The sequence below is a fragment of the Cystoisospora suis genome (assembly GCF_002600585.1).
Source record: "Cystoisospora suis strain Wien I chromosome Unknown contig_4481, whole genome shotgun sequence".
Classification (NCBI taxonomy): Eukaryota; Apicomplexa; class Conoidasida; order Eucoccidiorida; family Sarcocystidae; genus Cystoisospora; species Cystoisospora suis.
The window spans coordinates 11,379-25,555 of NW_027157273.1; the positions used below are offsets into that span (position 1 = coordinate 11,379).

The window sequence follows — 14,177 nt, forward strand, 5'->3', positions numbered from 1 at the left end:
TAACAGGTCAGATAAAATCGGGACTTCATATCCTCGGATTGTATCAGCAGCTCCATGTCGCCTCATTACTCCCTTACGTCTCCATACTGCCTGGCCTGGTCGTGGGATCATCTTTAGCGTCAATATTCATATAACGCGTCCCCCGGTGACTGATAAGAGATAAAGCCTTGTTGGAGAACTGCAAAGAACTCACTAAGGGTTCCCGGTTGCTCGTTTCGCGGAGTAGTTATCTCGATGCTGTGGTGAAAGTGCAACGCTGCCCCATCCAAAAGAAGCGACGCCCGCCGTACGCGCTCCTCGTCTGATCGCAGCCTCCATTCATCAAGGTACTTTCCGCCCTGAGAGCAGAAAAGTTCGGAATTCGCTGCATCCAGGCAACCGTCATATTTCCTCGGTCGCAGACAGCTTATTCGTTCTTGGAACAAAGCAGTCCTCAAACCCTGCCCTGGCTCCGGCATCCCTTCTGAATCGACAGAGGACAGGTCGACCGGTAGATCAGACACCGCGAAAAGTAGAGTACATAAAAAATAAAAGAGACACAGGCACCAAAACTGAACGGGTTTCTCTTGCGGACTTCCTTTTTTTTTGAAAACCATGCGGCGCCACAATGTGCAACGGCCGGCGCAAAACTTGATTTTCAAACTGCTCTCTCGTCTTAGCTTCGGAGCAGCGCACGCCACAACGAGACGCCTCCAGCGCTCACCCGAAACCCACACGCATTCTCCTCCGCACACACGTCACTCGTTCACAGCATACACACAAGGTCCAGCACACAGGGTCGGTCGCGCGGAGCCTCGGCGCAGGCGTTACACAGGCCCTGACTTCACCCTTGTACGTGGGTCCACTTGCCATCCGGACATGGTGCGGAAGACCTGGCAGACTACGGGTCTTATCTTTTTCCCTGTTTGTTTTATCCTCTTCATTACTGCGTTGTTGACAACAGTGACAAGTGCCAGGGAAGAGAGAAAGGGACAAGGGCCCACTTCACCCAGTCTGTATATTTCTCCACGTACGGCCGGCAGCACAAGCGATCGGCACTCAGTAACTACCTCCTTGCAGCATAGCCAGTGCCCCCGGGTTACGTTGCCCTGATCCCCTGTTGCAGTCCTCTGTTACTTTCTTCTTACGCCCTTTCTTCATGTCAAAGCTGAAACGGGGCCCGTCACCATACTTCGCGTTTCAAGAGAGTAGCGAGTAGTGGACTATCCCGAGGATTCGACAGTACTCGAACCTAGTACAGCCGCCATGAGCTCGCTCCCTTCGGCCATCAAGTACTTACTCCAACGAAAAATGCTAGGCTGCTCGCGGGGTACGTCAACATCCCCACTCGGTTCGACGAGTAGGCAACCATGCCTTCTGGGCAGCGGCGTCTGAGCCACGTCATGCATCGTCGCTGGAACTCGCAGATAGGTCAGTTCCCTCCGAGTGAGGAAGTCGTAGCATTCGGACACCTCCCTCGTCTTGTCAGGGTGCCACATCTTCAAACGGGTGACGGACTCTCGTACCAGCTCCGGGCTTCCGCCATGGCGCTATCTGCCTCTCAGCTGTTCCCGCGGCACGTCCCTGCAGTGCGGTGCAGCACCTCTACATTATCAGCGTGCTGAACGCACGTGCTTCACACCAAGGGTCTCCATATCAACCGTGGCTGACGACACTCCTTTTCACTTTTTACGCATAGCCTACTTAGTGAGACACGCCTTGGAAGTTTCGGGTGTCAGTCTTTGCGACGTGTGCACAGTGCCCGGAGCCTTTCGGGCCGTCGTCGTAACGTACCACACACTGGAAAGCGACACATTCGCAAAACTCACCAACAAAGGCAGGCCACGGTGCCATCCTCATACGCAAACAGGGAAGACCCGTAACCAAGAGAGCACTTCGTCACACGACCAGTCATTTCCCAAGCGATCTCTCCTTGTATGGACAGAGCCACCGACACTGCAAATGAACGTCACGGCAGCGTCCCGGTAATACCCGCGCCGGCGTGCACACACAGACACAGCAGATACGTACATTCATGCACCGGATCTTCTAAGGAGCAAGGAGACCGACCGTTGGGCCACCACGCGCGCAGTAGACGCGCCAGAAGTGCTGCACTGTCGATCCGGCTGGCTGCACAGTCGTGGGAAATCAAAAAATGCGGGAGAAACGAGAACCCCGAGGAGGGACAAATGGCGAAAAAGACATTCAAAAAGGTCTTCCGAGGAGAAGCCCCGAAACTCAAAAAACCCGAGAATCCTTATACCCCGGAGAGCGTACGACTCTCGAGGGCTGCACGCCGCTACCGAAAAAGCTATTATACTTCTTACGCAAGGGAATGACCCAGAATGAAGCGCAACGAGCCCCTCCATCTGGCAGCTGAGAGAGAGGGAGGATCAAACCTCACGATGAAAACATAGCAAGAACCGGTCCTCGAATAAAACAAACCAAAAGGAGACAAGGGCACGTATCATGTTGATGACGGAAAAGTTAGATGAACGGAAACACGAAACAGAACCGGCGACATAGATGTCGTTTTCAAGGGCTCAACAAAACAAGAGATCTGAAGAGAGTGCCTCCGTTCACGCTGGGGCACACCGGAATGACCCGACACAGCGGGGAGGTTTGACTGGAAGATCGAAAAGAAATCAGTGAGAACTCACAAAATGGACCTATCGGGGCTGACAGTTTCTTCAAACAAAAAAGTCAAACGGTCATGCGGTTGTCCACTAGATGGGAGCGACCGCCCGGAGTGCGGCAGTTCCACTCCATAGCCACTGGTTAAGTTAAACGTCAACGTGGTCAGCAGTACAGCCAAGCTTTCGTACAAAGATGAGAGCGCCAGCAAAAATAACGAGGCACCATCCCACTTACGGTACCACAAACTTCCTCACCGGTAGACAAAATTCATTTGCTAGTTCCAGTCCACAGTGTGACCGGGATACACCGAGCCGGTAGTCCCCACCGAACACTTCGTAAGATCACTGCATGAACGCCGCATGCGATCAGAAGCACAAACAAAAGCAAACATGTCCATTCAACACAGGAGGCTCTGGTACACGGTCAACGAGATGTCTTCTTCTTCATCCCGCCCGCAACGACATTGTAGTCCGTTCCGGGTTCTGCGGTCACCCTGCCGACTAACAGCATCACTTGCTATCTGGGAGCGTGCTTGGTGACCGCGCAGATGACAGACTTGACAGCACGGCGTCCATGACCGAAGGGGGTAGCTGACGCGTTAAATCGTTGATGCGCTGTAAAAAGGTGACAAGGCGCCGACCAGAGCACGAGGTGCCACAACAGATTGAGGCTGACACCGGCAGCTCACTACTGTTGCGAAATATGTGCACGGTCGCACTGTGATGTCAAACAGGGGAGCCTTGACAGTTGACAGCGGAGAGACTAGGTAAGACCAGAAAGTTCAAGTATGCTAAGCCTCCTATCGAAATGTGTGAAAGCACTGAAGGAGCCGCGAATCTCTTCTGATCCGCCACCCCACTGAAGCCAATGCCAGAATGCTTCCGAACGGAGGGTGCGACCCAGTTCGAACTAGTGCACCTTACGCCTTCACGGTTAACAAGGTACTAATGCTCACCTCGAGTAGAGAATCCATGTCAACGGCTCCTGCGGTCTCCGCTCTACCACATTCGCGCTTCATTATCCTTGCTGCCGCCTCTGCCACCCGAAGCCCCGCTAGATTGGCAGACGCTACAGGATCCTCCTCCACTCTCGGCTGGTCTTCGGTGTTCTCCTCTCCCTCCCCCACAAAGTCTGAACTTCTGTCCGTTTTTCGGACGGGCTCGCGGTCCCCAGTGACACAACATCTCACGTTCTCGTCATTACGACTCTCCTCCGCCTCATCGCCATGGCACACCCCTCCGTCTAGAGCTTCACTGAAGCGAGTAACAACACTTGCGCTTGTCGGGGGTGTGACAGCCCGACGACTCTCGTCTTCGCCTGAACCGCTCCGATCGTCTTCGTCGCTGGGATAGACTGCTCCTTCTAGACGAAGCGTGGACCGCCCCAGCGTAGCCTCTGTAGTGGTAGAGCCGCCCAAGCCAGAAACTGCAGGCTGACTGCTTACCGCGGCGGCTGCCTTTTTCTCCGCTCTGTTTGTGAGAGTAACGAATCTCGAGGCATCTCGAGTCGCACTACGCACCGACTGTTGAACGGTGGAGGAATCTCGTTCCACTGCACTCGACGGTAATCGACATTCACATCCATCGTGCTCTCCATAAACATCCTTCCCGTCATTCTTCGTTTCTTCACCTGCACACGTCAGTTTTTCTTCTTCACTGTCCAACACGGTGAGGGGGGCGCTGTCCGTGACGGACATTTCTCGCGCTCCGACACTGACCCTTGACGTGCTACCTACAGCTGGGAACGTCTTCCTGAAAACAAGCAAGTCATCTGACGAATTTTCAGAGGCCGATATGGTTGTCTCCAGCGACCGCTCGTTGCGAGAACCTCCACCTCCATCGCCACCTTGCAAGTATCTCATGCGTCCTGCTGTGTTGAGCACATCTCCCCGAGAGCTACCTAAGAAGCATAGACTATCAGCCGTACTGCCGAACTCAGATCCCCTCCTATCGTTGTCAAACATCCAGTTCTGCAGCGCGTTGGAAGCCTCTTGTCCGCTTTCCTTCTTCGCGGCACATGGAGCTTCGCCCGCACGGCAGTTGCGTCCCTTCGGGGAAAAGCTGCGATCCACCTTCCCTACTTCTCTCATCTCCCGTTCTCTTTTATCTTCGGGTCGCGACGTCGCCAGCGATCCCTCGAGGCCCCTCCACCCGGAAAATTCCAAGGCATTGACGCAGGATCGCCCCTGCAAGAGGCCTCTTTTGCCACACGCTTCATCCTCCTGTCTAGGGAAGAGCTGAAAGCACCGTCCCCCGTCTTTTTTGTATTCGCTCTCCCCCGAAGTACTGCCGGAGTAATAAGGATAAAACAAAAACCCTCTGCTTGTGTGGCCAGTCGGCACTACCTCTACACTACGGGTCCCACTACCGCGCACCTCACCATCGAATATGGAACGCGCCCCGAACTCAGTCTCTCGAGAAGCTAATGTATGAACACTACTGCTTCGACTGTCCGTCCTGTGTGCCTCCTCGCTTGGCAGCCGCTGACAGCCCTGCTGTCCAACTCTTTCTTCCGCTCCTCCGTTTTGACCTCTGGCGGCTACCTCCGTACCACTTTGTTGAATCATGAGACCGGGCAACCCCTGCTGGTGAGCCTGAAAGCGTTCCTCCCTCTCTCTCTCGCTCATCTCGTAATTGTTCGAGCGGCCATGCCTCTCACTTGCCTGAGACAACTCGCCTGCCTGAAGGGCCGAACAGACCTTCGCTCGCGGATTCCCGTCGTCACTTAAACAGGTAGACCTGTTTGCCAGTCCTGCCGTGTTAGTGTGTTGCTCCTCGTACGAGCGACCTCTCTGTATCGCCTTTCGGCCTTGGAACTCGCATCGCTGCGACTCCTTTGGGCTTGCGTCGTCACAAGAGGCCCAGAGCGTCCCTCGCAAGTCTCGCACTGCTTCGGCTTCTGCTAGAGCTCCTGCAGACTTTTCAGAGCTGGCGCTGTTCACCGCCAACAACGCACTCCCCACGTCCTCCCAGTTCTGTCCCCGCTGCGGACGACAAGTCTGCTGAATCTCCTCTACAGAGGGAAGCTCCTGCCCTCCTTGAGTGAAACACGACGACGTCGTCAACCCGCGTTCATCTGCTCTTGTACTGGACACCCGGCGGCCTTGCTCAGGACTGCACTGCTCTTCAGGAGTGGAGACAGTCGTCAGTTCCCAGGCCAGAGAAGCAAGCTTCTGAGAGGTTTCTGTAGTTAGTTCTACGCCACTAAGGCACCGCTGGTGCTGCGCCAGTGTCCGCGGTGTGATTACGCCTGAGAACGCCGTAAGAGCGTCTGTAGTCTCATGAGGTGTCTGCGCGCCGGGGGGGTGCGACGAAGCAGAGAGAGACGACGACAACGACGAAGAAAGAGATGCCGGTCCCGAGGAAAACAGACCACTTCCTCCACAGGATCCTGCAGACGATGACCTCTCTCCTGTGCTCCCGGCCTGAGTGCTCAGGAAAAACGACGAGGTCGACGATGCCACACTAGCCTCCTGACTCGCACAGTGGGCGTCCACCACCACTTCTGCTTCCCCCATGAATGGTACCCTGCCAACCACCGATTCGCCTTCAGCGCCATCGACTCGCTTATGCTGCTGCTGACCTCTCTGAAGCAATGGCTGAACTGAATGACCACCAACACCAGCTCCTCCCCCAGCCCCACTCAACGCCTGAATCTGCTCTACCTCCGACGAGTAAGTGCCATTTCGCTCCTCACGGCACCTTAAGTTCTGACGCACGTAAAATTCCAGTGAGCGAGCAGCCTCAGAGGTCTCTGCAATACTCACTGCTGACCGACTCAACTGTTCGCTGCTTACGCCATCACACTGCGATCTTTGACGTCCTGAACCACCCGGAAGATGTGCGCACTGAGGCCCGGTACACTCGTCTCCCGCTTGCTTGATGCCGGGTCCTGCATGGCAGAGGCGATCTCTACAAAGACAGAATCCGCCCCCCGGGCGCTCTTTCTCATTCTTGTGTCCTTCTGCCATGTGGTGCGCCGAGCACCCCGTCCCCGCTCCCCCCGAGAAACACCGGGGAGAAGTATCACAAGCTCCCGGTCTCGCCGTTTTTCCCAGCTGAGGAAAAACACCAGGAAACTGTGAGACGCCATTCACACCACCGAAGTGCTGCTGAAGCTGGAAAAGATCCACCGTGGTTGGCTTTTGAGACAATAGGAAACTCTGACTGTAATGCTGTACGCTGTGAGGAGCCGATGGCGTGAGCGGATACCCAGGAAAACCTCGAGTGTTGCTGAAAAATGTCGTGTCGAAAAGCAAAGGCGACTCCAATCCGTAGTCCCTAGCCAGCTTCTGCGCCACCAGTCTGCACACTTCGTGCACAGACTGTCCATTGGACGTGAACGGCCCCGTCTGGCTGTCCGTCGGCATAACTGTCCCTCCCGCGGATGTTCCGTCCTGCCCACCACTACCCGTCCCGCCACAACACCCACCCTGCGCTTGCAAACCCCCTGATGATGCATTTCCCCCAGCGCTGACCTGAGCTGACGGCGCGGCTCCTCCTACAACACCAAATCGGAGGCGTGAGGAACTGCAAGTCAACCCGATTTTCTTAAACTGAACTTTGAGCTGCTGGTCGCGGATCACGAGGGCCGTCTTCTTTTGCTGAACGAGCTCATACGCTGCCTGCAGGGTAGAGAGTTCGACGAATGCATATGGCTGTAGATTGCTACGCTCACGCATCTCCACACTAACGACGCATCCGTGGTCCAACAAAAGGTTGATAGCCGCGCGTAGAGCTTCCTTCGTTGTACCGGGCATCATATTGGATACGTAGACACTCCGACCATGAGCCGTATTTGGCCGGTCAGCCAAATGCTGAGAAAGGTCATCTGGCTTCCAGGGGTTAGTCCCCGATTGAGGTCCTGACTGGCCTGGAATAAAAAACCCGCTGCTTCCCGTATTGGCGTTGCGGCAGAGGGATGCATCTAACGGCATCTTCACGCCAAGAAGACGTTCCAGAGGTTGCCGGACCGTGCGCTGAACAAAAGAAGAGGACGCCGAGTGAACGAATAAGCGAGCGGGACTGAGACACTACACTTACTTTACACACAGCCACCGAGTGACGACAGCGCTTTAAGTGACAAAAGAGCCCGTCGGCGCGTCCGCCTGGTTGCAGTCCTAGGCATTCCCTGTACATCCAGCTCTTTTGACGAAAACAAAGGCACGCAAAAAAGCTCCAAAGCTATTTCTGAAGGATCGGTGCGCAACTTACCCGAATGCATTCGTTCACAGAAATTCCGGAATGACACTCGAAGCAAAACCTGCATGGCTGCAAGGACAATCACACAAAGCCTTCAGGCTCTTTGATGCTTGTGATTGTAGTACTGGAGTGCTCACGGAGTGTACGAACTCCTCCACCTGGGCCGTTGGATGGATGCATGCGCACGCACCAACTGTAGGACTAAGGCTCACCAGAGGGCAGTGTTCCCCGCGATGAGAGGAACGGTGGCAATTCGGACAGACGAACTCGCCGAACGGGCAATTGGTGATTTTGTGCTCCATCGAGTCACAGGACAGACACAGTGTGGCTGAGAGGAAACAGAAATCACAGCAAGGTAGAACGCAGAGGGGCGCTGAAAAAGTCGGGCTCCCGCCAGCAATCGGATGCATCGAGAAAGAGCCAAAGAACAGGTTGTAATAGCAAGAGTCGCGCCACTGCTGAGCGGGCAGTTCAATCTGCCTCCGTTCAGAATCGCCTCAAGGTTCGGGGGACCAATCACCCGGAACTGCTCTTCAGTCGGCAGCCGTGTATGGCTGAGTATACCCATACACCTCGGTACATAGCAATAAGTTCGCCACTGCCACAGACAAGAAGAAAGTGGCCGTTGACGTTACCGCAAAAGCCAGAGAACGTACATTTAGCATACGCCTCAACCATCTCGAAGCGGCTGAGCCGTAGCGGCCGGGACTCCTTCTGGCAGAGCACCTGTCTGGCTTGCCAAAGATCACACCCCGGACTAAAGCTTGCACAAAGCGTCCCGAGAGCTGCCGCTGTCGCAGACGCGTGGCCACTTTGGTGCGCAGAGGGTCCCGCAGTATGGGGAGTCTGTGTTTGATGGACGAGCTGGAGGTTGATTCCACTGCTACTCGAAAGGCCAGCACGCAGACCGTCCGCCTGAGCCGACTGCTGACTAGCAGAGTCCAGAGCCTCGAAAAGCGTCACTGAGGATGCTTGCTGTAACGAGGCGCCTCCTAGACCGAAAGGACTGACATGCTGTGGGCCAACTGCCGTTGGGAGTCCGCAACTTCCATCCACGGGACCCCATCCGCCGTACATACGCCTCATTGAAGTCTCCCCTGAGTGAGCGTCTGGCGTGCCCGAAGCAGGCCCCGGCAGCCCTGGCGGAGACACACTCGGCAGTGGACAAGTAGTGCTCACAGGACCACGGACAGTCACTTGAGGCGGGACGTAAGAAAGGGTACCGCTGTGGTCAGCGACAACGGACTGTCCACTGTTGGAAGCGACGTCGCCCCCGTCGGACTGTGCTGATGTTCCTAGGACGCAACTGTTGCCACATCCAGAATGGTGGTGAAAAGAATGCGGGACCACTTGAGAAGCGGTTCTCGAAGACACTCCCACTGTCACTGCCGTGGTGGATGCTCCGCCGAGTTTTGAAACAGCGGTCTTCATTTCCCCGGGGTTTCCCGATCCGGTCGAACCTGGCGGCGCATTCCCTACAGGCCCTGACTGAAGATGGGCGCTAGCAACTTGAACTGTAAGCGGCGCGGCACCGCTTGGGCTGACGGAGGGGGCATGTTCTCCAATGCGCGGAGAAGAGATGGACGGCGCGCAGCCAGCTGCGGTTGCGTGGGGTGGTCGACTTTGGGGCACTACGAGAAAACAGTTAGTGGAAGAGGGGGGAGATGGTGAACAATGTCCGACAGCAGCTCGGAAACTCGGTCCACTGCATGGAGTTGCGATGCTGCATGAACCCCCAGCTGCCGAATCGAAAAAAGAATGGTGACTGTGGACTGTTGAAGAAACGGGTACACTGGTCACATCTGCTGCTACAGGAGCCGAGACTGCCCCCTGAGTCGTTGTTACTGCAGCCTGCTCGAAAGATGGCCCTGACAGCAACGTCACAGAGCAGGCTGCATGGAAATTAGAGCCTGCCGAAGACGATGTACCGTTGGACAAAAGACGCGGCACACTAGAAGGCTGCAGTCGGGCAGAGATATGTCACTTTTTCTCTGAGCAGCAATAGATGCGAGCTATCTCTAATTCAGAATAACGTAGCACACCGGCTCGCAGAAACAAGACCGACAACTTGACACCATTCATGGAGTGGAGCACCTGCACACGCTCCAAAGAGCGTCAGCCGTCGCCCCACCTTTCACGTGCGACTTACCGGGAGGAAGTACCTGATGGCCGTCTCCGGCCCGCCCATCGCCTCCTGCACCGTGTCGTCTGTCTGCCATATTGAACAGTACTGGCCGATGATAGGACTGCGGCTTGTTCCCCACCTGTGTCCACGATTGCGGAGTTACGGCGCTTGTATGAACTCCACCCTGCACACATGCAATGTGGTCATCCAATTTTTCGGATTTGCCCTGCTCGTTCCTCCCAGGCCATCCGCTCGGGGAAGAGCGCGTCAGGTCATCCACACTTCGGGGCCGTTCACTCTCTTCGCTCTGACCGCTCGGTTGCTGGCAAAGGGCGATGGACTGCCGATACAACGACGGAGACTGAGAGCCCAGACATCATGTGTGCAGCACAAGAGCGCAGAGTACGGACTCTGATTTCCTCGTGGCCTCGAAGAGAACTCATGGTTTGAACTTGCCGGTCATTCGCTTGTAGACTTCCCCTCTGAGTAACTCCTGTTTTTTGGTTTTCGTCCGAGCGCTTGGCTCTAGTCAGGTTTAGACCCTTGATGCAGCGCACTGACTGAGCTAGTCTAACTGCTGTGCACCTACACCGGTCGCGAAGACGCCTCGCGGGGGCGCTTACCGCACGAAAAGACGGTTGTCTGGCGAACGTGGGTATCCTGTAGCTCTATGTTCAGAATTCCGTAGGCATGCACTACGTAAACAGTACCAGGTACTGCATGGCGCCCCAACAACCAGACTCGGTGTAGCACATGCAGACGTGCGCGGAACGGAGTGTGTAGGAGACGCCAAACGACAAACAAACACTAACACACCTAAGACAAGACCGGAAAACGCTGGACGAGACCAAGAGTATACATAGACGGGGCTGCGTCCTCTGCCGTGACCACCCTGCGACCACTCACATGAGCTTGCTGCCGTTCCGACCGCGAAATCCGTGGTAGCTGCGTACACAAGTTCACCCAAGCGTCGTCGACAGCCCCCCACAGCCCCCCGTCGATGTTGTCAGACTCTTCCTTTTGCTGGGCACCAGGGGTGATGCATGCACGGGGACTAGTCGGAGTCCTGAGCTTCAGTTTTGGCCTCTCCCCCGTCCGCTGTGCGACAGCCCGTGCCGCATGCTTTTCACAACCTTCACTAAGTAAAAGACACGATCGCGGTCAACTTCCTAATTACAATGCTCGGTAGCATCGAGCTGTTCTGCTGCTGGCGCGCTCTGCCCTAAAGAGATCGTCGCCAGGACGGGGAGGCGGAGCTGTGGGCCGCGGGGCCCGTGCGCGCAGCAGCGGACAGCAGGCTACGGGCGCGTCATTTACGGGTTGCTCTTTATCTCTTACTGTACAACCCGCCCAACCTGGATTTACCACGTCGACGGAAAAAGACAAGTGTGATTAACGACCGGAAACTTGGTACTCCTTCAAATAGTCCATGCACCTATTGCATAACATAAAAAAGCGCCAAGACGGCATCTACCTGGGGCCTCTTCAGCCACCCCATAGCTAACGGCCATAGAAGGCCGAGAATTATCAAGACGTGACAATGGCGGAGAGCTTGTACAAGCCGGGAGACAGCACGGACACGCTGATAAACTGCAACGCTGGACTCCAAAGGAGTTTTCCCATAACACAATTCTGTAACTGACGCGGGTCTGCGGCGATTACCAGAGAAGCGAATATCTGGACATGGAGACTTGTCACCTTCAGATTGCCCAAGACTGAGGAGGAAGGGGGAGGAAAACTGCCGCTCGCAAAAAGAATTCTCGGAATGACGGAAACTGACCGCTCTTGTAACTCGGAGACGGTAGTGTATAGTGGCACCACACGCGGATGCCGTACCGCAGGTCTGGACAGCCTCAAACCTCTGAATGCCCTCACTAACGACCGTACGGCCCTTCGCCATGTACTATACCGCAAGAATACCCCGCCCTGAATGGCATGGGTAAACCTCAAAACAATAAACAGGGTCAATGACGACTCTGGCAATCAGATTCAGACTTCTTGGGAAATGCACACACAAGCTTCTCTGTTGGATAACCACCATGCAACAGACAGCAAACGCGCAGTGCGACCCGGACTTGAAAGTAATGCCTCCGGCGCGTGTTTCTGCAGGAAAGAGGTACGTGAAAAGCGCAGTTCAGCGCACACAGACACCTTCAAGGCAAAAGAAAAAACTCTGAGGCAATAAGTAACCGCGGCACACAAAGGAAAACAGGATCACAAGGAAGAATGGAAGCTGAAAATTTTCGAAAGCACGGCTCACCTAATAGGGTACCGTTTCAAAACTCATTAACGAGACCGGCAGCAAGAGAAAAGACGGAATGTCGGCAGAGCTTCACCGGATGGTTCACCGCAGCCTGGAGGCCAAGAAGGCAGCGGGGGGTGGCGGAAGAGCAATGTGAACAAAAGAGGCCCCACGAAGGTCGGGCCACAAGAGAACAACATACAAACACCAATGTTCCTCTGGCAATCAGTCACACCAGCGACAGGACCTTTGCTTTCCAAATGTACACGGGCTTGCCTAGGAATCCTGAGGCAAGTCCGGAATGTAAAGATTAAACCACATCAGCATCAAGGGCACACGCAAGAAGGCACGGCTTAACCGAGTTAAATCCGGGCTCTACTCGGGTCAGAACACGGAAGACACCCAGTAGGAATAACGGGAAAGTTGTCCGAGGAACTAACAGTCAGACAAGGTGGGGACGCGTACTATAGAGAGACAGCCCGTTGTATAAAAGGGCAAAGCGGACCGACGAACCCAGCAAACAGTTAACCAGCTCGCTACGCAAACAGCAATACTACCTCCAGCACCGTCCTAAATGCGTTTCGTTCTCACAAAAAGGGAAGATGGGGCAAAAAAGATAATCAGCGCACATTCCAAGGGACTCCACAAGTCGTGACAGCACGCGCTCGCGGTCGGACGTTACGACCTCGACGGAGGAAGCTTCCACACCACTAGAAAGAAAGGGTCTTCCAAATCGTATGACAGTCTGCCGAAAGACCTGTGCCGCGTCCAAGATGTTCACACAACAGCCAGGTGGGGATGTGCACTTTGCCTCCACTTTTTGACTTGCTATCGCCGGCGACAGCGCGCGCACAACAACAATTATACCCAGCACTGCCGCGGCTTCTGAGAATGCCTGGGCTGGTTAAAGAGGCGCTGGATGCACGGACGATCGAAGAAGTGTGCACTTCACCTGTCTCCTTGCTTGACTCCGTCCTGATGACGCCCAATTTTGTCGCCTATCTCTTCGGCTATCTACACATAATCGAATGTATCATCTTTAAGGCCACCACCCTCCACTTAGTTCCCCACCGGACCGCACGAGCGCACTTGAGGCTGGCGGTCAGCGCGAACCGGAATGGCCGTTAGGCCACGCTGAGGGCGACTGCTGCACAGCGGCCTCGAGTATTCGCACTTTGGCAACTTTGCGACAGCAACAGCTCCTGCTCGTGGACCGGACCATAGTCCTTTAACTGGAGGGACATTCTAGCATGCATTGAAGTCCGAGGAACACAAACCACCAGGGAACACTTTTCTGTTTCCAGGAAGAGCGTTGTCCGCTGTTGTCTAGCGGAGTCCCTCTATCAGCGCCCCGCGGAGGGGCCCGTTTGGCTTCGGTCCCACACACTGGGGCTTGTCGAGATCCAAGGCGCGTGCTGCAATCGAGGTGTCAGGGGAGCGGGAAGAGAGTATTATCCACACGGGGCTGCACATCTTCAGGCAGTGTGGCGCTGATGAAGCGGAACAGTCATCAACAGTGTCCCTGGAGCGAGGGCATTCCGATTGCCGCCGCAGTGTCGGCGCCCCAGAGGAATCTAGCGGAGGACATGCCTGCGCCTCCTGTTGTCGACGCTCGGCTTGACGACTGAGGCAAAGGAGAGCACGGGGGTGCTTTGACCGGAAGCTGTACGAGCGGATCCAAGCAGCCCAGCCCATCTGCGGGGAAGGGCCGTCTTTTGTTCAGTGGCCAGGTGTTACCGCAAGATCACGCGTCAGGTTTTGAATATCGACACGATAGTACTGCAGTGTCACTCTCGCACGGCATCCTAAAGGTTCGCAATTTCAAAGCGCTACGCAGCAAAGCGAGCTCGGCGTCCGAGTGTGTGTGTCGTTGTGAACACGATCCAGTCTGTGCAGCAAGTGAACCGGCGTACAAAGGGGGACGAACGGTGAAACTTACGACTGTATGGACAGTTCAAGCGGCGTCGCTACGTCAAATGATAGCGGCGGTCGA

General features: G+C 55.3%; 2 protein-coding genes across 2 annotated transcripts in view; one reads left to right on the forward strand and one right to left on the reverse strand.

The window, feature by feature from the left end:
* Positions 1 to 13,555, reverse strand: part of CSUI_008131 (proteophosphoglycan related protein) — a 15,736-nt gene extending 2,181 nt beyond the window's left edge. Inside the window, exons 1-7 of the mRNA XM_068068269.1 lie at positions 10,849 to 13,555; positions 9,967 to 10,303; positions 8,474 to 9,727; positions 8,030 to 8,145; positions 7,830 to 7,886; positions 3,572 to 7,594; positions 194 to 3,230 (exon numbers count right to left, since the gene is read on the reverse strand). Coding sequence (XP_067919752.1) covers positions 3,126 to 3,230; positions 3,572 to 7,594; positions 7,830 to 7,886; positions 8,030 to 8,145; positions 8,474 to 9,727; positions 9,967 to 10,036 — 5,625 coding nt within the window. The 5' untranslated portion in view covers positions 10,037 to 10,303; positions 10,849 to 13,555 and the 3' untranslated portion in view covers positions 194 to 3,125. The remainder of the gene's footprint in view (positions 1 to 193; positions 3,231 to 3,571; positions 7,595 to 7,829; positions 7,887 to 8,029; positions 8,146 to 8,473; positions 9,728 to 9,966; positions 10,304 to 10,848) is intronic.
* CSUI_008132 (uncharacterized protein) lies at positions 13,110 to 14,149 on the forward strand (the record flags this gene model as incomplete). The annotated part of the gene is made up of 1 exon (XM_068068270.1): positions 13,110 to 14,149. A coding segment is annotated over one exon (201 nt), but the record flags the coding sequence as incomplete, so codon positions are not given.
* Positions 14,150 to 14,177: the final 28 nt, after the last annotated feature.